At 46.0% G+C, this 25,878-nt stretch overlaps 1 protein-coding gene across 1 annotated transcript; it reads right to left on the bottom strand.

Annotated features, from left to right (window-relative positions):
- Positions 1-25,309, bottom strand: LOC124776463. Its single transcript, XM_047251476.1, has 3 exons — positions 25,201-25,309; positions 11,516-11,799; positions 1-477 (listed from the first exon to the last, which is right to left on the bottom strand). The coding sequence occupies exons 1-3, from the start codon at positions 25,307-25,309 to the stop codon at positions 1-3; spliced, it is 870 nt and encodes a 289-aa protein (XP_047107432.1).
- Positions 25,310-25,878: the final 569 nt, after the last annotated feature.

Below are 25,878 nucleotides of genomic sequence, written 5' to 3'. Positions count from 1 at the left end.
TCAGCTCTCCTTTGTGAGCGCGTCGCCTAATGATCGTTCATTGCTGCCCGCATTAAACCGGTGCGAGCTGGCTATTTCAGCAGCAAAGGCCGGGCAGTGAATGAGAGATGGATGGAAGCGGGCGCGTGCTGCCACAAGGGCCGGCTGTCCGCTCGCTGACGGGCTGACGAGGGACCCACCGCTGCCGCCGCCGCTGCCGCCGCCGCCGCCGTCCCTGGGACCCGAAATTGTGGCGCTGGGCGGCGCCGGCGAGAGATCAAAGCGGCGCTGATCGCGTGAGAGCCCGCCTGCGCCGAGCGCGGGGGCGCCCCGCCCTTTTAATTGCAATTTAGTCGTGACGCCGAGGGGACCGCGGGGCGCACGCGCAGTCGCAGTCGCGGTCGCAGCGCGCATTCCCACAAAGGGGAACGACGCCCTGCTGGCTGCCTGCGGCGACAGCGGAGGCGGTTGGAGGCGGCCGTCACACTTGACAAGGTCCTGCCAGCACGTGAATTAACGGAACTTCCTGGCAGATTAAAACTGTGTGTCGGACCGAGACTCGAGTTCTTGTCTGTACTAAGCTGCAGAGTGGAAATCTCGTTCTGCAAACATCCCCCAGCCATGTATCCGCAGTATCCTTTCTTCCCCGAGTGTTCTACATCTACATTCATACTCTGCAAGCCACCTGACGGTGTGTGGCGGAGGGTACCTTGAGTACCTCTATCGGTTCTCCCTTCTATTCCAGTGTCGTAATGTTCGTGGAAAGAAGGACTGTCAGTATGCTTCTGTGTGCGCTCTAATCTCTCTGATTTTATCCTCATGGCCTCTTCACGAGATATACGTAGAAAGCAATATGCTGCTTGAATCCTCGGTGAAGGTATGTTCTCGAAACTTCAACAAAAACCCGTATCGAGCAACTGAACATCTCTCATGCAGAGTCTTCCACTGGAGTTTATCTATCGTCTCCGTAACGCTTTCGCGATTACTAAATGATCCTGTAACGAAGCGCGCTGCTCTCCGGTAGATCTTCTCTATTTTTATCAACCCTATCTGGTACGGATCCCACACTGCTGAGCAGTGTTCAAGCAGTGGGCGAACAAGCGTACTGTTACCTACTTCCATTGTTTTCGGATTGCATTTCCTTAGGATTCTTCCAATGAATCTCAGTCTGGCATCTGCTTTACCGACTATCAACTTTATATGATCATTCCATTTTAAATCACTCCTAATGCGTACTCCCAGATAATTTATGGAATTAACTGCTTCCAGTTGCTGACCTGCTATTTTGTAGCTAAATGATAAAGGATCTTTCTTTCTATGCATTCGCAGCACATTACACTTGTCTAGATTGAGATTCAATTGCCATTCCCTGCACCATGCGTCAATTAGCTGCACATCCTCCTGCATTTCAGTACAATTTTTCAGTGTGACAACCCCTCAATATACCACAGCATCATCCGCAAAAAACCTCAGTGAACTTCCGATGTTATCCACAAGGTCATTTATGTATATTGTGAATAGCAACGGTCCTATGACACTCCCCTGCGGCACACCTGAAATCACTCGTACTTCGGAAGACTTCTCTCCATTGAGAATGACATGCTGTGTTCTGCATCTAGGAACTCTTCAATCCAATCACACAATTGGTCTGATAATCCATATGCTCTTACGTTGTTCATTAAACGAGTGTTAGTTCTGCAAGGTCTGCAGGAGAGCTTCTGTGAATTTGGGGAGGTAATAGACGGGTTACTGGCGGAATTAGAGCCGTGAGGACGGGTCCTGAGTCGTGCTTCGGTAGCTCAGATGGTAGAGCACATCCCTGCGAAAGGCGAAGAGACCGACGTCAAGTTTCGGTCTGGCAGACAGTTTTAATCTGCCAGGAAGTTTCGTATCAGCGCACGCTCTGCTGCACAGTGAAAATCTCATTCTTCATGTGAATTACTAGGCGTATTCGGAGAGTAACCTCCGATTAGGTGTGAAATCGAAATCGCTGTGAAAATCCGGTGGAACGTTCCACAAATGTGTTGCGCAGTGTCTTTAGTGTGGCTGTCGATCGCTTCACGCCGCTCTTTTCAGTTCAGATGCGAAGTGATCACGTAGATTTCCCTAAAACTACAGCGTCTCCCGCCAAATGTGTGGAGCTGTTTAGAGATTTCGCCAGAAACTATGCAGCCCACATAACATAAATGTCATGCATTTCTGTCTTCAAGACAATTTTGAGCCATATTCTGCAGGAGTAATGAATGCTCTCATGTAGCGTTTCCGGTGGGAGGTGTTTGATCACCCACAATACAGCCCTTAATTAGCTCCCTCCATTGTTCATCTCTGCTCACATGAACCGCTGGCTACGAAGACAACATTTTGGCGCAAACAACGAAAGGCAGACCAGCGTACAGAATTGGTGGAAAGCACAGGCGGCTACTTTCTGTGACGAGGTTACTGGAAAGTTTGTATAACTCCGCGACAGATGTCTAAGTCGAAACGGCAAATATTTGGAGAGGTAGCTGGAAAGTGTGGCTGACAGTTGCGAATAAAAAAATTTTGATTTTCACTGTGGTTTTCATTTCGCTACCGATCGGACCTTACTTTCCGGACAGCCCACGTAATTCTGGAACAACGTCGGTATCTAAGGGGTCTGTAAATCACATGTCCGGACTGCATCTGTGTTACTTGTATTTTACACAACGTCGCACACAATATACCAGCGCATGTCCTAGGAGCGGCGGGCGCTTGCGTCGGCGATGCCGCAGAAAACTGACGGAGGCCGCTTGCCGCCACTGACACGCTATATGGGAGGCGCAACCCTCAGCTCATGGTGACAGTGTGCAACACCAGAAACAATGGCGTTTAAATCGCAGTACACAGCATAGCCAAAGTGGAAGGCGTAAGCCCTCACTAGGCGTTGATCAGCATCGCTGGGCGCCCATAGAGACTGGTAAAATGTGAATGTTGCTGACGGGCTGACGAGGGACCCGTCGGGGAGGCCGTTCACCGGGTGCAAGTCTTTCGATTTGACTCCACTTCGGCGACTTGCGCGTCGATGGGGATGAAATGATGATGATTAGGACAACACAACACCCAGTCCCTGAGCGGAGAAAATCTCCGACCTAGCTGGTAATCGAACCCACGCCCTTGGGATTGACATTCTGTCACGCTGACCACTTTTTTTATTATTTTTTTACTGTAGGGCCTTTTTTTACTGTTTTAATGTATTCTGAATTTGGTTCTACTTTATACCACAACAAAAATAAATGTACCTGGCACCGCATCGTGCTCTGAGTAAACAAAACAATATCTCGGCACGTTCCTATACCGAGGTAATGTATATGGGGATAACGAAAAACAAAGTGCAGCGTACATGATGCAGAAGGGTGTGTCGCTACTCTCCTTACGCTTCATCATCCAGGTACATCTTCACGTATGTCGTATGTTATTTCACCGAGAATCGAACTTAGTCTTGTTAGCTCACTCAATGGGTGTCTTCTCCTACCTGTTGATGATCCAGCTCCGTGGAGGGTTGCGTAGGGCACTCCCTAAGTAATTAGAAAAATACTGTCCATATTTTGGGTTCCGTACGATCTTGCAATGAAGTTCTTGTTGGTAGTTCCAAAAGTCGAATACATCTTTAGGTCCATCGTGAAATCGGTAGTGTACCGCATGCCCACGGATCCACGTGACTGCGTTGGTTTTGGTGCGCGGGAAATACTGTTGGTCCGGAAATAGTAGAAACCGAGGTGTAGAGTGTTCCGGAGTCAGTCGTAGAAAATACAACAAAATTTGGCACACCATGCGCCCGCCGTACGTCTTCCGCCGCGCCACATGTGAGACGGTGCTCGTCCGTGTCCGGTACTCCGCAGTCTACACATAGAGGCGATTCAGCCGTACTTATCTTGTGGAGACGTGATCAGGTGATCTGTTTACCATTGACTGTGATGTACCATGTGGATCGGATGTCTGTATGCAATGTAACTGCGTGTATCGCCCGCCACACCACCTTCCAATTAACCTGAGGGCTTTTGGTCTCCACGATGTTTGGTAGGCGCCTCTGCTATAGGACATGATATATATGCCGCGCCGACGCCTGTTTCGTCGGTGGTACTGCGATACGGACGTAGCTGTGTTCAATGTTAAAGTTCCCGAAGCAGTAGAAGGATGGGGGTATGTCTTGCGTCGTCTTTGGGGGCATAAGGGAGGGTGGAGCTAAGGACAGGAGTAAACCTGTCAAACTTTCCGGGTGGTGGCGCCACAGCTTGATGTGTGACATGACATACAGGGCCGCAGCTCTGTCGTGGACATGGACTAGACCAAGACCTCCCCTTTCTGGGGGAAGGGTCAGCGACTCATAACTGACTTTGAAGAGCTTGCCTGCACTGACGAATGCCGCTAATAGACGTCGGGCCACCAGTAACGGTATTGGAAGGACACGCGCTATGTGTGGAAGGCGCGATGCGAGGTAAACATTGACAATGTGTGTCCTTTGAAGAATGTCGAGGGTCCGCAGATGAAGGTTGAAGATCTGGACCCGAATTTGCTGTAATAAGCGGCGGTAGTTAAGCGCCGCAGTCGTCGTGAAACTCTATTCCGAGACATTTGATAGTGCCACGAAGCTGTAGGATTTCAACACACGCTGGGGTTAAATCGTCTCCTATCGCCATGGCGACCGATTTGGTAACGTTAAGACAGCTGCCGGAAGCCACACCGTACGTGGTAATCCATTCTAGTGCGCTGATTACATCGTCGCGATTGCGGAACACGAGGACCAGGTCATTTCACAGCGAAATGTGACGTCACGTAAGGTGAGACCGTTGAGGCGTTGACGGAGGCCACAGAGGAGCGGTTCCAGTGCCAGAGCATACAGTAACGTCGACAAGGGGCTGCCTTGACGCACGGATCGGAAAATCGGGGGGGACTGCGAGAGACGCCCGTTAACGAGCACTTTGGAAGTCGCCCCTGGGAGGAGGCGTATCAGGACGTCTGTGAACTGCTGTGGGTACTGCATGTGTTGGAGAACGGAAGGTAAATAAGCGTGATCCACTCGATCAAAAGCTTGGCTAAAATATAGTGATGCCAGCGCTCCTGGGATGCAGCGTGCCCTGGCTAGGGCTAGTACGTCACGGTATCGACACAGTGCTGTGTGGATACCCCATAGAGAAGTCTGATCTGGTGAGATGACTGACATAAGGTAGGGTCGGTCGTAGACGGTTTGCTAATGGTCTGGTGAATATCTTCATGTCGCAGTTGACGAGTGTTAGCGGGCGGTAATCTTGTATTCGAGCCCCACCTTTAGGTTTGTGAACCGGTATAATTATTCCTTCTACGATGGTCGCGGGGAGTGGAACCGCTGCGGACATAAGATCCCGACAGATGTCTGTCCACGTGGGAGCCAGTAAGCACTGGAAAGTTCTATAAAACTCCAGGGACCCCGTCGGGGCCAGGAGAATTATTCGCCGCTCCATTACCTGTGGCGTCGATAACTTCGTCTTCCGTAATATCGTTCAATAATTCAGTTTGTAAGTGCTATGGGACAATGCCGCAAACCAGTTGTGAGACTCCTGTCACCGTCGTAGCGTCGGAACATTGAGCAGAATAAAGTCGCGCGTAATGGTCGAAGAAGGCTGCACCAATATCGCGTTGTGTGGTGTGATAACGGCCGTCTTCAATAGTGACGGCATGTATCAGCTCCCGTCTTCGCAGTGTACGTCCTCCAATGACGTGGTACATGGTGAGTCGTTCCGTTGTGAGTCTGTCTTGTGTTTGCGCTCGGACGACCGACCCTTCGAGGTGTCGGCGAATGTGGGCTACGATATGTGCCTTCGCACGCTGTACCGTCATCTGTAGTTCCGGTGTGGGTGGCAAGGAGGCCCATTCGCGAAGGACGGTGAAATAAAAATCGAGGGTCTGCTGCCTCCAAGCAGCAATCTCACGAACATACGTAGTAAAGGTTCTCCGTAGGGCCGGGTTGGCGCAGTTTAACCACCAACTAATCGATGTAGGATACGTCGGGAGGCGGCGGACACACAAACTCTGTGTGTCTTCGAAGGCGCCTCGACAATCCGGAGAAGCGAGATGAGCAAGGTTTAATTTCCAGGGATGTCGGCTGCGCCACTCCCGTTGGCGACGAAGGATGACGGCACATATATAGGCCTCGTGTTCAGAAAAGGCTACTGGCCACACCGCGCCGTCACTCACCGTTGCCGCGAGAGAACGGGAGACGTAAATTCTATCGATGCGACTAGACGAGTCACTCCTGAAATGGGTGTATCCCGGTCGATTTCCTCGGACATGTTCCCATGTATCTACCAGCTGGAGATCGTCGATGAGCGTCCCAAATTCGGGGCTCGATGAATGGCGTGGCAGCTGATCTTTAGGTGCTTCGGTGCTATTGAAATCGCCCCCTAATATCAAGTCATCGTGCCTGCCCTGAAAATGCGGTGCTATTCCTCCTGCGAAGAAGAGCGATCGGTCACGACGGCGATTCGTTCCGGAAGGAGCGTACACATTGATAAACCGGATGCCTAGCACCGTTACGGCCATTCCTCTAGCGTCGGGGAGATATCGGACTTCGTTCGCCTCGAGGCCCTCTCTGAGGAGAACTGCGACTCCACTGTTAGTTGGCGAGGCGTGGGACACATGAGCCTTATAACCATACATATCTGGGAAATCGGCAACGAAGATTTCTTGGAGAAAGACAGTGTCAACGTCTGCTGCATTTAGCATGTCTTGGAGCAGCGACAACTTCGTACATGTCCGAATGGTGTTAATGTTGATGGTCGTTAAGCGATAGGTCTGTATATCGTCTCATGCGGTGGGAGCCGCCGTCAGTGTCGGCGTGAAAGGTGGGGCCTGTGATCTGCTGGCCGCGTCCGCGCCGTCATCTGTTGCTACTCGGGAGGGGCCGAGGTGTGGAAGGAGAGACCCCCCTCCTCATCCACCACAGCGGGCGTAGAATCGTCTTCAATGTCATCCGCCCAAAGTCCGTAAGTTAACGGTGACTGCGGTAGAACACTTGTGGGCTGAGTGAATAAGGGTGAATCAGCAGTTATCTCTAGGTGTGTACCAACGGCGGGCGCTGTCCTTGTGATTTGTCTGCCAGAGAGAGCGGAATCGAGTTTGTCAAAATCAGACAACGTGACAGCTGAGGGCGATCCTGTGTCATCTATTTTCCTCGTCGTCTTGTCGGTCGTCCGGTTGTCAACTGGAGAAGACGTTCGCTGGAGGCAATCTTCTGATGGTGTGTGACGTCGCTTTTTATGTTTTCTCGGTGATCTTTGTTTGCACACGTGGGTTTCTGTGTCCGAGAGCGTTTGTGGTTCACGTATCGCATCCCCCTCAGGGAGAAAAGCAGAGGTCGGTACAACCCTACCGTCGAGTTCGATTCTCTCGACCGAATCTTCATGTGGGGTCGATGGGCGGCGGTCTTCAATCCCTGCGGACACCGTAATGTTGTTGGTCAATCCAGGACTAGCGACAGGTTTGCATTCTAACGCTTCCTGTCTTCCAAGTGGTTTTTCGTCTGCCATGACGGTCGATCGTGTCACCCCTGCGTAATTGAGGGGAAGGGCCGTGAGCGTAGGAGGTGGTGCCGTGTCATGTAATGGAATTTGTGTAACCCGACGTTGAATACATGCCGAGCGTACATGACCTTCCTGGCCGCAACCGGAACAGGTACGTGGTTGTCCACCGTACATTACGATTGCTCGGCAGCCACCTATCACTAAACAGGATGGCACATGTTTCTTTTATTCAACTTTGGCTTGTCGGACGCCGGTGAGGACCTGGTATGTCTCGAAGGTGTTCCATTTTTCGGCCACGTGGCTAATTACCGTCCCATAATGGCGGAAAGCTGAGGTAGCTACGTCCGGTGGCACTTTGAACGGGAGTTCGAAGATTCTTAGTGTGCGTAATCCTAGTCCAGCACCGAGCGAGGTGGCGCAGTGGTTAGACCCTGGACTCGCATTCGGGAGGACGACGGTTCAATCCCGCGTCCAGCCATCCTGATTTAGGTTTTCCGTGATTTCCCTAAATCACTCCAGGCAAATGCCGGGATAGTTCCTCTGAAAGGGCACGGCCGACTTCCTTCTCTAATCCGATGAGACCGATGACCACGCTGTCTGGTCTCCTTCCCCAAACCAACCAACCAACCAACCTAGTCCAGCATGTTCAACGGTAACCTCCCCGATGTGACCGACGGAGTGTTTGAACTTCAGAGTGTTGGCGCATCTGTTCACAACTGCGTGATATAATTCGTCATCAACCATCTTGACGTAAACGACGCTACTTGTGATGGATTGGTGGATACCGATGATGTGCTGTGTTGGTATTTGAACTTCGTCACGGATGAATCGTTCGATTTCAAAAACTCGTAGTCATGCGTAGTCGGGCGGGAAGCTGATCTTGATGGTAGCTTTTCTGTACGAATGAGCCATGGCGGCTCAATGTCAACGGACGCGAGTATCAGCTGCGGCGAGGAAGTAAACGAACTACACGCGCTCGTGACTCTGGGCACGGGGCGTAAACAAGACGTCCTCGCCGCTCACCGGCCGAAAGCAGACTACCACTCAGCTACTGGGGGCACAGGGACTGTTGGACAGCAGCAAGTTAACCAGGCAGCGTTTAGCTCAGGCTTGAACATGCGACCCACCTGGGAGGTAGACGCCAGTAGAAGGATGTCACCCGGCAGGTAATCCGATGGTGCGAAGACGCCAAGTTGTGTGTATACGAACTCCAGCTCTGGCGGATGCCTGCAGCTACTGCAGACAAAGTCCGTGGAAGTTTGCTGGCTAGCGTAGACTGTAGCGTTCGGCATCACGTACTCACCCAGTTACTGTTGTGTGCAAAGAATGTCGGAGAGCACGTGATAAGATCTGGGAGTGGCGGTATGATTCGAGCAGTGTTTATGTGAGCCAATCTGAGAAGTTTTCCCCGCTCAGCGTCGCTTTAGCCTGCATATCGTAAGAAGTTTCTGTGTTCGGCCGTAACTGTAAGCTACTACTGGTGACTTCATTTGGCCTGGGCAGCATTTCTGGACGCCCTGCAGCAGCTGTAAGGCACTTTGCTTTCGGAGACTCTGGCTCGCGTATGTCGCAGGATGACCGGATTGAATGAGTGCTCTTGCACTCTGAATATATCTTCTGACTCCATAGAGCCCCTTCATCAGGATTATGGCACCTGTCCCCTCATGACCTCGTGTTTCTGGAACGATGTTAGGCAGTCTATTACTCCAGACTAGATCGTGGCGCAACAGCATATTCACACATACTGCTAGAATCATATAATGACAGCTCGAGGTACTGACAGGCATACCATCTCATTATTTTATCCAACGCTGTACGTAACTTCCAACGTTCTTTTCGCCTGGTGTGGCAATTCTGAAACAGCCGCTCATTATTTTTAATTAACAGTGGGTGGTGTGGAAGCCTGGATCAGAAAAATACTGTGTTATGAAGGAAAAATGAGATAATTCTTCTCAACAAAATTTTAAGAGGGCGTGCTGCAAACCAATGCCACTGAATTTTTTATCTGACAACTCTTAAAGCTTTTTAAATAAAATGAAATTTATTAACATTATATTCCTTCATTCTTCACATCTACATATTTATATCTCAACCTAGTTACCCTAGTGACGAACGTATTTCTCGCAACGAAAGATCAGTTTCTTGATACCGTCACTGCAGAATATCTTACTTTGTTGACGGTGCCACAACCCCACCTCCGCTTGCACTGCTTCATCACTATCAGTGTGAAGTGCTCGAAGGCGTTCTTTAACTTTTGTAAACTGATGAATATCGCATAAGGCCATGCCGGGACTGTATGGAGGATGATCGATGGCAGGGAACACAAGGTGTCAAATTGTTGCAGATGTCGCCGCGCTCTTGTGTGGTCTGACATGGATATGCTGAAGGAGAGGGTGGTCCATGTGTGGACAAACTCTTCGATTCCTAAACTGGAATATGGCACGCTGTTTCTCACGCAAAAACACACACTGAAGGGCCAAATATACTGTATACCTGCCTAATATCGTGTAGGGCCCCGCAACATGACGACGCATGGAATCGATTAATGTCTGAAGTAGAGCTGGACGGAACTGACACCATGAATCCTGCAGGGATGTCCATAAATCCATAAGATTACGAGGGACTGGAGATCTCTTGTGAACAGCACGTTGCAATGCATCCAGATATGCTGAACAATGTTCGTGTCTGGAGAGTTTCGTGGTCAGCGGATGTGTTTAAACTCCGAAGAGTGTTACTGGAGCCACTCTATAGCAACTCTCGACGTGTGGGGTGTCGCTTTGTCGTGCTGGAATTGCACCCGTCCGTCGGAATGTACAATGGACATGACTGGATGCAGATGACCAGACAGAATGCCTACGTACATGTCATCTGCCAGAGTCCTGTCTAGACACCCCAACTACTCACTCCCGACACCATTACAGAGCCTCCACCAGCTTGAACAGTCCCCTGCTGACATGCAGGGTCCATGGATTCATGAGGTTGTCTCCATAACCGTACACGACCAGCCGCTCCATACAATTTCAAACCAGACCTGTCCGACCAGGCAACAGTTTTCCAGTCATCAACAGCCCAATGTCGGTGCTGACGGGCCCAGGTGAGGCATAAAGCTTTCTGTCGTGCAGTCACCAAGTGTACACGAGTGTGCCTTCGGCTTGTAAAGCCCACATCAATGGTGTTTCGTTGAATGCTTCGCACTCTGACACTTTTTGATGGTCCAGCATTGAAATCTGCAGCAGTTTGGGGAAGGGTTGCATTTCTGTCACGTTTAACGATTCTTTTCAGTCGTCTTGGTCCCGTTCTTGCAGGGTCTTTTGCCGGCCGCTGCGATGTAGGAAGTCTGATATTTTACTTGATTCCTAATATTCAGTGTCACTCGTGAAACGATCGTACGGGAAAATCCCCACTTCATCGCTACCTCGGAGATGCGTGTCCCATCGCTCGTCCGCCGACTATAACACCACGTCCAAACTCACTTAAATGTTGATAACCTGCCATTGTAGCAGCAGTAACCGATCTAACGACTGCGACAGACACTTGTTGTCTTATATAAGCGTTGCCGACCACAGCGCAGTATTCTGCCTGTTTACATATCTGTGTTTGAATACTCATCCCTATACCAGTTTCTTTGGCGTTTCGGTGTAGTGAGACTACACTCTTGTTATGGGCTACAATTCGGAGCCTTGCAGCAACAGAGGGCTGCTAATATTCAGATGTGGAGAATAAAGATGTTAATAACGTTTGTTTCATTTAAAAAGCTTTAAGAGTTTTGACATAAAAAACTGGGATGGTTTAGTTTTCAGGACACCATCGGCTTCTTTCCCGTTTAGTGAGACCATATTCAGCCACATTAAAATATCGAATTCGCCGTTCAATTGACAGACGAAAAAAAGATAGAAATGTACTTTTATTGACGTGCATTTGTGTTGCAAGATATAGAATTAATTTTGAGGAGGCAGATGTTGAGCAGGCACACGTAAGGTTGAGGTATGCCCTTTTTCGGACTGGAACTAAGCGAAACTTGCGGTTGAGGGACCGCGGGGACCCTTCTGGCAACGCCCGACAGGGAAATCCCCGACGTGATTTGATTCAAATTTCCCCTGAGCGCGGGCGCGGCTGGAGGGCTGCGATAAGGGCGCGTCTGCACAGCGCAGCACGGCGTGGCTCCCGGCGGGGGCAGCCGGCCGGACTGACAGCCAGCAGGCGGGCGGGTGGCTCACTCCCAGAAACAAGGACCACGCAGACACCGGCGGCAAGCGGCGGTCCGGAGCAGAGCTGAGCCACTGCAGACTCGCCTTCAAGTCGATAACTGTTTACCACCCAACAAATCTTGTAATTATGTTAGTATCATTATACAAGTACACTGTTGTTGTTGTTGTGGTCTTCAGTCCTGAGACTGGTTTGATGCAGCTCTCCATGCTACTCTATCCTGTGCAAGCTTTTTCATCTCCCAGTACCTACTGCAACCTACATCCTTCTGAATCTGCTTAGTGTATTCATCTCTTGGTCTCCCTCTACGATTTTTACCCTCCACGCTGCCCTCCAATACTAAATTGGTGATCCCTTCATGCCTCAGAACATGTCCTACCAACCGATCCCTTCTTCTGGTCAAGTTGTGCCACAAACTTCTCTTCTCCCCAATCCTATACAATACTTCCTCATTAGTTATGTGATCTACCCATCTAATCTTCAGCATTCTTCTGTAGCACCACATTTCGAAAGCTTCTATTTTCTTCTTGTCCAAACTATTTATCGTCCATGTTTCACTTCCATACATGGCTACACTCCATACGAATACTTTCAGAAATGACTTCCTGACACTTAAATCAATACTGGATGTTAACAAATTCCTCTTCTTGAGAAACGCTTTCCTTGCCATTGCCAGCCTACATTTTATATCCTCTCTACTTCGACCATCATCAGTTATTTTGCTCCCCAAATAGCAAAACTCCTTTACTACTTTAAGTGCCTCATTTCCTAATCTAATTCCCTCAGCATCACCCGACTTAATTAGACTACATTCCATTATCCTTGTTTTGCTTTTGTTGATGTTCATCTTATATCCTCCTTTCAAGACACTGTCCATTCCATTCAACTGCTCTTCCAAGTCCTTTGCTGTCTCTGACAGAATTACAATGTCATCGGCAAACCTCAAAGTTTTTATTTCTTCTCCATGAATTTTAATACCTACTCCGAATTTTTCTTTTGTTTCCTTTACTGCTTGCTCAATATACACATTGAACAACATCGGGGACAGGCTACAACCCTGTCTCACTCCCTTCCCAACCGCTGCTTCCCTTTCATGCCCCTCAACTCTTTATAACTGCCATCTGGTTTCTGTACAAATTGTAAATAGCCTTTCGCTCCCTGTATTTTACCCCTGCCACCTTTAGAATTTGAAAGAGAGTATTCCAGTCAACATTGTCAAAAGCTTTCTCTAAGTCTACAAATGCTAGAAACGTAGGTTTGCCTTTCCTTAATCTTTCTTCTAAGATAAGTCGTAAGGTCAGTATTGCCTCACGTGTTCCAGTGTTTCTACGGAATCCAAACTGATCTTCCCCGAGGTTGGCTTCTACTAGTTTTTCCATTCGTCTGTAAAGAATTCGTGTTAGTATTTTGCAGCTGTGACTTATTAAGCTGATAGTTCGGTAATTTTCACATCTGTCAACACCTGCTTTCTTTGGGATTGGAATTATTATATTCTTCTTGAAGTCTGAGGGTATTTCGCCTGTTTCATACATCTTGCTCACCAGATGGTAGAGTTTTGTCAGGACTGGCTCTCCCACTGCCGTCAGTAGTTCCAATGGAATATTGTCTACTCCGGGGGCCTTGTTTCGACTCAGGTCTTTCAGTGCTCTGTCAAACTCTTCACGCAGTATCATATCTCCCATTTCATCTTCATCTACATCCTCTTCCATTTCCATAATATTGTCCTCAAGTACATCGCCCTTGTATAGACCCTCTATATACTCCTTCCACCTTTCTGCTTTCCCTTCTTTGCTTAGAACTGGGTTTCCATCTGAGCTCTTGATATTCATACAAGTCGTTCTCTTATCTCCAAAGGTCTCTTTAATTTTCCTGTAGGCGGTATCTATCTTACCCCTAGTGAGATAGGCCTCTACATCCTTACATTTGTCCTCTAGCCATCCCTGCTTAGCCATTTTGCACTTCCTGTCCATCTCATTTTTGAGACGTTTGTATTCCTTTTTGCCTGCTTCACTTACTGCATTTTTATATTTTCTCCTTTCATCAATTAAATTCAATATTTCTTCTGTTACCCAAGGATTTCTACTAGCCCTCGTCTTTTTACCTACTTGTTCCTCTGCTGCCTTCACTACTTCATCCCTCAAAGCTACCCATTCTTCTTCTACTGTATTTATTTCCCCCATTCCTGTCAATTGCTCCCTTATGCTCTCCCTGAATCTCTGTACAACCTCTGGTTCTTTTAGTTTATCCAGGTCCTATCTCCTTAAATTCCCACCTTTTTGCAGTTTCTTCAGTTTTAATCTACAGGTCATAACCAATAGATTGTGGTCAGAGTCCACATCTGCCCCTGGAAATGTCTTACAATTTAAAACCTGGTTCCTAAATCTCTGTCTTACCATTATATAATCTATCTGATACCTTTTAGTATCTCCAGGGTTCTTCCATGTATATAACCTTCTTTCATGATTCTTAAACCAAGTGTTAGTTATGATTATGTTGTGCTCTGTGCAAAATTCTACCAGGCGGCTTCCTCTTTCATTTCTGTCCCCCAATCCATATTCACCTACTATGTTTCCTTCTCTCCCTTTTCCTACACTCGAATTCCAGTCACCCATGACTATTAAATTTTCGTCTCCCTTCACAATCTGAATAATTTCTTTTATTTCATCATACATTTCTTCAATTTCTTCGTCATCTGCAGAGCTAGTTGGCATATAAACTTGTACTACTGTAGTAGGTGTGGGCTTCGTACAAGTACACTACTGACCATTAAAACTGCTACACCAAGAAGAAATGCAAATGATAAACGTGGTATTCATTGGACAAGTATATTACACTAGAACTGACATGTGATTACGTTTTGGCGCAATTTGGGTGCATAGATCCTGAGAAATCAGTACCGAGAACAGCCAGATCTGGCCGTAATAACGGCCTTGATTCGCCTGGGCATTGAGTCGAACCGAGCTTGGATGGCGTGTACAGAAACAGCTACCCATGCAGCTTCGACACGATACCACAGTTCATCGACAGTAGTAACTGGCGTATTGTGATTAGCCAGTTGCTCGGCCACCATTGACCAGATGTTTTCAGTTGGCGAGAGAGCTGAAGAATGTGCTGGCCAGGGCAGCAGTCGAACATTTTCTGTATCCAGAAAGGCCCGTACAGGACCCGCAACATGCGGTCGTGCATTATCCTGCTGAAATGTAGGGTTTCGCAGGGATCGAAAGGCCACGGGTCGTAACACCTCTGAAATGTAACGTCCACTGTTCAAAGTTCCGTCAATGCGAATAAGACGTGACCAAGACGCGTAACCAATGGCACTCCATACCATCACACCGGGTGATACGCCAGTATGCCGATGACGAATACACGCTTCCAATGTGCGTTCACCGCGATGTCGCCAAACACGGATGCGATCATCATGATGCTGTAAATAGAACCTGGATTCATCCGAAAAAATTACGTTTTGCCATTCGTACACCCAGGTTATTCGTTGAGTACACCATCGCAAACTCTCCTGTCTGTGATGCAGCGTCAAGGGTAACCGCAGCCATTGTCTCCGAGCTGATAGCCCATGCTGCTGCAAACGTCGTCGACTTGTTCGTGCAGATGGTTTTCGTCTTGAAAACGTCCCCATCTGTTGACTCAGGGATCGAGACGTGGCTGCACGATCCGTTACAGCCATGCGGATAAGATTCCTGTCATCTCGACTGCTAGTGATATGAGGCCATTGGGATCCAGCACGGCGTTCCGTATTACTCTCCTGAACCCACCGATTCCATATTCTGCTGACAGTCATTGGATCTCGACCAACGTGAGCAGCAATGTCGCGATACGATAAACCACAATCGCGATAGACTACAATCCGACCTTTATCAAATTCGGAAACGTGATGGTACGCATTTCTCCTCCTTACACGAGGCATCACAACAACGTTTCACCAGGCAACGCCGGTCAACTGCTGTTTGTGTATGAGAAATCGGTTGGAAACTTTCCTCATGCCAGCACTTTTTAGGTGTCGCCACCGGCTCCAACATTGTACGAATGCTCTGAAAAGCTAATCATTTGCATATCACAGCATCTTCTTCCTGTCGTACCACGTCATCGTGGTGTAGCAATATTAATGGCCAGTAGTGTAATTACCATATCATAGTTGTACACATCTAAAACTACGATCTGCGAATCACTGTAATGTATCACAAATTGCGACATGGTCGCAAACTGAACAGTGACCCGAAAATAGAATAAATTTCCTTTAGTACACGTCTTCGGTCAAGTATGTTTTTCTCATAAAACTACCGGTTTCGGTCTATAATGACCATCTTGAGGTGTACTTTATGAATTCATGTCGTAATGTGGCATGGCTGCATTATATTAGGAAATGTTTTTATAAAACGGATTTGAAGACGGTCATTACAGACCGAAACCGATAGTCACAAAAAATATTGTGACCATACACTTGCAGTAAAAGAAAATTCCACTGAACTGTATGGCAGAGGGTACGTTTCGTTGTAGCGTCTATTTAGGTTTCTTCCCGTCTCGAATCGTGGGATGAAATGGCTGGTTCTAAGCCCGTGCGTGAGCTGCTTGTAGGCCTTTCTACGAGCTGCTGTCTGTGCGATCTGTGCTAGACAATTACAAAGTGCGGTGAACAGTAATCCTAGGTTCTGTTCAGTGCGACGTTTCTTTGTCCTTAGAATGAAGTTCGAGCGACTTGTTGGGCGTCTGTTTGGAAATTTGTGCTACGTTCCAATGGGACCAAACTGCTGAGGTCATCAGTCCCTAGCCTTAGACACTACTGAATCTGTTGTTGTGGTCTTCAGCCCAGAGACTGGTGTGATGCAGCTGTCCATGCTACTCTACCCTGTGCAAGCTTCTTCATCTCCCAGTACCAAGTGTAACCTACATCCTTCTGAATCTGCTTAGTGTATTCATCTCTTGGTCTCCCTCTACGATTTTTACCCTCCACGCTGCCCTCCAATACTAAATTGATGATCCCTTGATGCCTCAGAACATGTCCTACCAACCGTTCCCTTCCTCTAGTCAAGGTGTGCCACAAATTTCTCTTCTCTCCAGTTCTACTCAATACCTTCTCATTAGTTATGTGATCTACCCATGTAATCTTCAGCATTCTTCTGTAGCACCACATTACATGGCCACACTCCGTACAAATACTTTCAGAAACGACTTTCTGACACTTAAATCTATACTCGATGTTAACAAATTTCTCTTCTTCAGAAACGCTTTCCTTGCCATTGCCAGTCTACATGTTATGTCCTCTCTACTTCCCCTAATTGCAAGTCTCATTTACTACTTTAAGTGTCTCATTTCCTCATCTAATTCCCTCACCATCACCCTATTTAATTTGACTACATTCCATTATCCTCGTTTTGCTGTTGTTGATGTTCACCTTATATTCTCCTTTCAAGACATTGTCCGTTTCGTTCAGCTGCTCTTCCAGGTCCTTTGCTGTCTCTGACAGAACTACAATGTCATCGGCGAACGTCAAAGTTTTTATTTCTTCTCCATGGATTTTAATTCCTACTCCGAATTTTTCTTTTGTTTCCTTTACTGCTTACTCAATATACAGATTGAATAACATCGGGGATGGGCTACAACCCTGTCTCACTCTCTTCCCAACCACTGCTTCCCTTTCTACTGAAACTAACTTACGCTAAAGACAACACACCCACCAATGCACGAGGGAGAACTCGAACTTCCGACGGGGAGAGCCGGGCGACCCGTGGCAATGCGCCTTAGACCGCACGGCTACCCCGCAGGGCACTGGCGTCTATTATGAGTATTCATAAATTGGCATATTAGGAAGTTTCTGTTGCTCTTCTTGCAGTAAAGCTGATATGCCCATTCGGAGGCCGCTTCGTTCTACAAGTTCAACCTATATCCAGCCAGATGTTGCTTGTTACTGAGTAATAGCATTTCCTAGGACAGCAGTGAGATGGTCGAGGTGATCTTGTTCCATGGACTGATCGATCAGCAGATGTAACACCAATGGGGTTTTGCTTCTAAGGGCACATGAAAAGCCTACTTGACAAGACTCCGGTCGATGGATCTGATATGTTTATTGCAGCTACAGAAGCAGTATGGCAAACTCTTGGAACTCTTTAGCGTCTAAGACAGTCGATGGTGGGTCCCCGTACGCTTTTCCGCGACAACGTTGTCAGATAATTTCAACAATACATGTACAGGGACAGTTCAGCATTTCTTATGAACAGATATGCGCACCAGCAGGACATATTGAACAATGTGATAAACGTCTACGTTTTCTAGTGGGTTGGTGCATACATTCGTAGCTTTTACACATAAGTTTAATAAACATAACGGATACACATAACAGAGACTTTAGTCATTAATAATATATTCCTCTTCACTATTTACAACATTCTGCCAACGGTGGGGAACTTCTCAATTCCCCGACTGTAGGAATCACGTGGTTTTGGGCAAAGAAGTCGTCGAGCCATGTTCACAGTTCATTTTCACTCGGAAAGGAATTTCCTTGAAAGCTGTTCGATAGAGAGCGAAAAAGGTGAAAATATGAGGGTGCAACATCAGGTGAACAAGGTGTGTGCGGAATGAATCCAAATCTTGTATTGTGTTTTTTGTCAGTCTAGCAGGATGCAGGCGGGCGTTACCGTGGAATAGCATCACTTGACGCAGTCTTCCTGGTCGTTGCCCTTGGATTCCGACTGCAAGACGTCTTAGTCGTTGACAATAAATGTCAGCAGTGATAGTTACACCCCGGGGAAGCAGTGTTCGTAGTACACCACACTGTCGCTGTTCCACCATATGTACAACAGTCTCAGTTTTGGGTGCGAACAGGTCTTTGTACGGGGAGCTTCAGCTTTGTTTGGGCTTAATCATTCCTTTGTTTTCCTTACATTAGCGTGAAGACAACTTTTCTCGTCACCAGTAACGACGCAGCATAGGAAGGGTCGGTGTTGTTCACAAGGCAATTGATGACGAGCAAGCAGAAATGCAGATATGGCCATTCGCTAATTTTTGTGATTTTGGCCTAGACAATACAATACCCACACATCCGAGTTTTGAACCTTCACCATTGCATGCAAATGTCGCACGATGGTAGAATGATCACAGTTCATCACATTTGCCAGTATGAAGTACGGTGATGTGGATCGTTGTGGAGTGATGCGTGTGAACGGAATTCATCAAACCCTGAAGGTCTTCCTGAAGTTGTTAATGTCAAAACGATCCTTCTTAACACGAGGAAACAACTTTCTGGCGGTGCTCTGCGCATTGGCACCCCATACACAGCTCACACGTCTCTGGCTGCCTCCCCTGCCGTCACTCCTCTAGTGAACTCGACCGCAGCTCATGGTCTAGTGGCTAGCATTGCTACCTCTGGATCACGGGGTGTCGGTTTCGATTCCCGGCCGGGTTGTGGATTTTCTCTGTCCGGCGACTGGGTGTCTGTGTTGTCCTCACTATTTCGTTACCATTTGTGACTGTGGCTAGATTGGACTGTGAAAAAAAAATTGGACTGTGTAAAAAATTGGGACTTTGTATGGGTGCTGATGACCGAGCAGTTGAGCACCCCACAAACCAAACATCATCATCATCATCATCATCATCTAGTGAACTCAAACAAAAGAATATGTTGGAAATGTTCCGATTTGTCAACTTTCCACTGCTCCACTCACTACAGATATCTCCAGATGACAAATTTGCAATGTGTAAACTCAACAACAACGAACTACAGTTAAAAATTATAGTGGATAGATAAACTAATAACAACCAAAAAACGCTACTAACTTATGCACCAACCTAATACATCTAATTATATATATATATATATATATATATATATATATACCACCAGCCACGGTATAAGGCCTGGATACCTTCTACCACTGCTGTTCATTCCCTTTCCTGTGCCACTCGATAGTGGAGCGAGGGAGAAACGTCTGCTATATACCTTGTCGATTTCTTTTATCTTGTCTTTACGGTTCTAACGCGAGTAATAATTTCGTTGCAGTATGAACTTTCTGCAGTCTATCGCAAATGCCGCGTCACTAAACTTTCTCAACAGTTTTTTCTATTACAGATCCAGTCACGAACCACAGCTGTTTATCAACCAAGTTATCAACTTCGGTCAACCATGATCGTCTTCAAACCAGTAAATGCAGAATACTAGACATATCATGTCACCACGTATACGGATCAGTCATAATAATTAGGCACACAAGCTTCGTCATAAAGTTACAGTTTTGAGTACCATGAACATCCGTTGCGATGTACATGTATGTTGACACTTTGAAGAAACAAGTTGTACATCACACTGCTTGTTCTTTAGATTGTCTTTGTTGACTTCAATAATGCATTTGACTTTGTAAACTGATAAGTTATATGGTAGATAATAGCTTTGTATTTTTTTCCAGAGAAATTTAGTGCAATATCGAAATTTCCCTACAAAGATATGACAGAGCCGTCACTAGAAACGAAACTGTTGGTCAGCCATTCCATATCAATACCGATGTTAAGCATGGATGTCTCATTGCCCCCACGTTATTTATCTTTTATGTTACCACTATTGTGCAGTTAGACAGAAATGATCTTCTTCCAGGAATACAGTTAACTTAAACCGTGGATGAGATAGTATTTAATTTGAGGTTTCTAAAACTGAGGACTAACAGTTTAAGCACATTGGTTGATTTAGAGCCACGCGGGGTAGCTGAAAACATTATAGTATCTACATCCCAGGAAGAAGACAAATATATTAAGCATAGTTAATAATTACAAAAACAACCTACTAATCGCAACTCATAACCCATTGTAAACTTACAGTGTGACATCATTAATCAGATAAATGACAAATAGTAACTGTTAAGAAGCATCATGCCATAAACAAAATTGTGAAATTCAACTGCGACTCTGTAGCACATACAGCATGCAGCAAATGGCCGGACTAAAATAACGTGTGATCTTCTGTCATAACAACTTCCGCGAGGATGGTAGAATCGTAACCAAAGATACTACACAGAACAAATGAATACTCTTAGTAATAATATCCCAGTTACCAACCATAGAGTAAATATATCTGGAGTGAGCATTGAGTTCTGTGCATGTTGTCAACATTAAACCGACATTGTCACGTGTTTTTGGGACTTAGCTGTGCGTGTGTGCTTTCTGCAGCGTTTGAAGTTTATAATATCAAGAATTTTTGTTGTGTTTCACCGTTTGTTGATAGTGTAATAGTGAAGGTGAATTACTGTTGTTGCTACGGATGCAAAGAAAAATATGTGAGAGGAGGGATAGTAACTTTTCATGGGTACGTACCATGTAGCTCTAATTATAGTTATCATATTAGTAAGAGACACTGTATATGTTTAAAAATTTCGAGACGCCTTATAATTAAGGCTTGATTCTGCAGACCTATTTTTCTACAATTTTATGACTATATAACGGATATTACGGCTCGTACAAAAGCTTACAAACAATCGCTTCCTCTCGTAAATTTGCTATTTGGAACAGGAAAGGGAATGGTTAGCTGTTTAAGTAAATACTATCCTCCATGTATTTATCAGTGACTTGGCGATTATGTATATAGATTACTCCGTCTACTATTTATTTAATAAACTGGGAGCAAGTACTTAAAATGCGTTTAATAAATACCTCAAAGTGCCACCAGTAAGAAAAATTGTGCTTTAGGTCGCAAAAACGAGAAAATAAATACGCAGAAATACAAGAAAAAAGGACGAATTAGCAGGGATATAATCGCTAATGTGTGGCAAATTCGGTGTTTTTCGGACACCTGCAAAAGTTCTAGCGTACTGTCAAGTCGTTTTGCAAGACTATCACTGCAAAAATGTACGTCAGGCTCTGTAATACTATAAAGTGCCGTATCATACCGAAAACTACCAAAAATCGAGTGCATCTAAACTGTGACACTTATCGCAAAGAAGCAGAATGTAATATCACTTGCCCTTAAAAGTTACGTAGCTGGTTTATTCCCGGTATGAAATGGATACTGTTAAAATGTCTGCGCAACATATATAAATAATCCACGACACGTACGAAAGGAATCCGTCTGTACTAGGGATGTAGTGACATTTTAAATATACAGGGACATATACGGACAAACACACGACGTCCCGAGATCACGTGACCAGGCCGGCAATGTATGTTGACAACACAAAATCTGTTCTGCGCATGTGAATGCTCACTCCAGAGATATTTACTCTATGTTACCAACTTCCGCAAGGATGGTAGAATCGTAACCAAAGATTCTACACAGAACAAATGATCACACTTAGTAATAATACACCTAGTTACCAACTTCACGTTTATGAACCTTCTTTCATTGAGTCAGTCACAAGACTACGTTCAAAAAATGTTCAAATGTGTGTAAATCTTATGTGAATTAACTGCTAAGGCCATCAGTCCCTAAGCTTACACACTACTTAACCTAAATTTACCTAAGGACAAACACACACACCCATGCCCGAGGGAGGACTCGAACCCCCGCCGGGACCAGCCGCACAGTCCATGACTGCAGCGCCTTAGACTGCTGGGCTAATCCCGCGCGGCCAAGACTAAGTGAAATAATGAAGACATTATTAGACCAACAAACACTCAGCATACCACTTTGTTAAAAAATTTTAAAAATTAACAGACGTACAGGTGGATGACGACGTCGAAAATAGACGATATTTCCACAGTTGACCACCCTGTAATTTTGCCTGTCGAAATATTGGTGGTTGTCGACGACACCCCTCGGCATTTCCATGACGTCTTTGAACATTCTATACGCCGGGAGAAAAGCTGGAGTCACAAATAAAATCTCTATACAAATGATAGTCATACATCATTATATCATTAAGCAAAGTAAAATGTTCGGGAAGACTGAACATACCATCTTGAGAAACCACACAAGCTTTTGTGAGCAATTTGTGAAAATATTATTTTATTTTATTTTATAACATACGAGGTACCTAATGGAGAGAAAAGTGAAGACGAGGTTTACTCATGGAGGTCATATTGTCATAACCACTTTAAATTGTCTGAAGATTAGGAAGACCAAACGAAATTATAAAAAGTTTTTACCCTATAGGAATGTTAAAGGATGTATCTGCAATCAAATCCACTAAGTTTTGCATAAATTGTAAATACATATTTTTATGTCAGAATATACTTAATACGAAAATATTTACTATGTACAGATTTATAACTGGGCCAGATAAAATCTTACTGTATAGAGACTACGTGCACACAATATGAGTTCCGTAATCATTGCGAATGTTCAATTATCATCAGTATCTGCCAAAAACTCTGTCACAAACGAAATTATAAAAAGTTTTTACCCTATAGAAATGTTAAAGGATGTATCTGCAATCAAATCCACTAAGTTTTGAATAAATTGTAAATACATATTTTTTATGCCAGAATATACTTAATACGAAAATATTTACTATGTACAGATTTATAACTGGGCCAGATAAAATCTTACTGTATAGAGACTACGTGCACACAATATGAGTTCCGTAATCATTGCAAATGTTCAATTATCATCAGTATCTGCCAAAAGTCTGTCAACTGTTTTTGACGGTTTCAAAGTTAGGTCCAGAACTGTATTCACAATTTGGAAATACGTAGTTAGAATAAATTTCTGTATTTTCGTCTATCACCACACACTTGTTAGACTACCGGTTTCGGTCACCAATGACCATTTTCAGATCTATTTTAAAAACATGTCATTTGGCAGTTTGTTGTGGATAGTAGCTCTGTTAACAAGACTACTCCTCTGACAGTATGGCCTAGTACACACAACGTTTTAAATATGTGCGACGATGCTAAGCTGATTTTGTGTTTATCTTTTGTGGATGCCACTATGGCTTCATTACATTAGAGCATGTTTTTAAAACAGGTCTGAAGATGGTCACTGTAGACGGAAACCGGTAGTCTAAGGACCTAACAAGTTTGTGATCGTAGACGGAATTAGAGAAATTTATTCTGAATTTTCCGGATCACCTTCCTGCTCGGCATCACGTCCTACATCTACATCTACATTTATACTCCGCAAGCCACCCAACGGTGTGTGGCGGAGGGCACTTTACGTGCCACTGTTATTACCTCCCTTTCCTGTTCTAGTCGCGTATGGTTCGCGGCTAGAACGACTGCCGGAAAGCCTCCGTGCGCGCTCGAATCTCTCTAATTTTACGTTCGTGAATTCCTCGGGAGGTATAAGTAGGGGGAAGCAATATATTCGATACCTCATCCAGAAACGCATCCTCTCGGAACCTGGACAGCAAGCTACACCGCGATGCAGAGCGCCTCTCTTGCAGAGTCTGCCACTTGAGTTTGCTAAACATCTCCGTAACGCTATCACGCTTACCAAATAACCCTGTGACGAAACGCGCCGCCCTTCCTTGGAACTTCTCTATCTCCTCTGTCAACCCGACCTAGTACGGATCCCACGCTGAGCAATACTCAAGTATTGGTCGAACGGGTGTTTTGTAAGCCACCTCCTTTGTTGATGGACTACATTTTCTAGGGACACTCCCATTGAATCTCAACCTGGAACCCGCCTTACCAACAATTAATTTTATATGATCATTCCACTTCAAATCGTTCCGCACGCATACTCTCAGATATTTTACAGAAGTAACTGCTACCAGTGTTTTTTCCGCTTTCATATAATCATACAATAAAGGATCCTTCTTTCTATGTATTCGCAATACATTACATTTGTCTATGTTAAGGGTCAGTTGCCACTCCCTGCACCAAGTGCCTATCCGCTGCAGATCTTCCTGCATTTCGCTACAATTTTCTAATGCTGCAACTTCTCTGTATACTACAGCATCATCCGCGAAAAGCCGCATGGAACTTCCGACACTATCTACTAGGTCATATATATATATATATATATATATATATATATATATATATATATATATATATATATATATTGAAAAGCAATGGCCCCATAACACTCCCATCCATGTGGCAGGCCAGAGGTTATTTTAACGTCTGTAGATGTCTCTCCATTGAGAACAACATACTGTGTTCTGTTTGCTAAAAACTCTTCAATTCAGCCACACAGCTGGTCTGATATTCCGTAGGCTCTTACTTTATCAGGCGACAGTGTGGAACTGTATAGAACGCCCTCCGAAGGTCCTAGTTTGTAAACATATAGTTAATGCATTGGTAATGCAACTGTCTGTGATTCTGCTACAGGTGGAGGTGGCTGAAGTGCAGCGGCAGTGGCGCCGTGGGGTAGGCGTTGTCACACTACAGGCGAGACGAGAGCAAACAGTTGTTATCGGCAGCCACGGGGTGGTCGCGAGCGCTGCTGTCACCGTGTGATGTATACCGGCTGCTGTACTGTGTACAGTGTCGGCGCATCGAGGGAGGACGACGGGAGGGTGCGTGCGTGGCCGCGGTTCTCCGCGTCGTGGCCCTGGGCGTTGCGCTGCCGGCGCCGTTCGCGGCGTCTGCCGCGCGTGACTGCGTTTCACGCTTCACGCCTCGCGCCTCCGTGACGGCGCCGCCCCCGAGACGCCTTCTCGTGACTTGGGCGCCGCGCCCCCAGCAACAGCCTGCCGCCGTGCCCTGGCACCTTCAGCTGCTGGATATCGCATGCATTCCGTACCGGGAAAGACTCGAACTACCGTTTCTACATCTACATCTACATCCCTACTCCGCAAACCACCTGAAGGTGTGTGGCGGAGGGTACCCTGAGTACCTCTATTGGTTCTGCCTTCTATTCCAGTCTCGTATTGTTCGTAGAAAGAAGGATTGTCTGTATGCTTCTGTGTGGGCTTTAATCTCTCTGATTTTATCCTCATGGTCTCTTCGCAAGATATACGTAGGAGGGAGCAATATACTGCTTGACTTTTCGGTGAAGGTATGTTCTCGAAACTTTAGCAAAAGCCCGTACCGAGCTACTGAGCGTCTCTCCTGCAGAGTCTTCCACTGGAGTTTATCTATCATATCCGTAACGCTTTCGCGATTACTAAATGAGCCTGTAACGAAGCGCGCTGCTCTCCGGTGGATCTTCTCTATCTCTTCTATCAACCCTATCTGGTACGGATCCCACACTGCTGAGCAGTGTTCAAGCAGTGGGCGAACAAGCGTACTGCAACCTACTTCCTTTGTTTTCGGATTGCATTTCCTTAGGATTCTTCCAATGAATCTCAGTCTGGCATCT

Source organism: Schistocerca piceifrons, chromosome 1 (assembly GCF_021461385.2).
Source record: "Schistocerca piceifrons isolate TAMUIC-IGC-003096 chromosome 1, iqSchPice1.1, whole genome shotgun sequence".
Taxonomy (NCBI): Eukaryota; Metazoa; Arthropoda; class Insecta; order Orthoptera; family Acrididae; genus Schistocerca; species Schistocerca piceifrons.
Note: the sequence above shows the minus strand (reverse complement) of the source record. Positions and strands in the feature narration are given on the sequence as shown.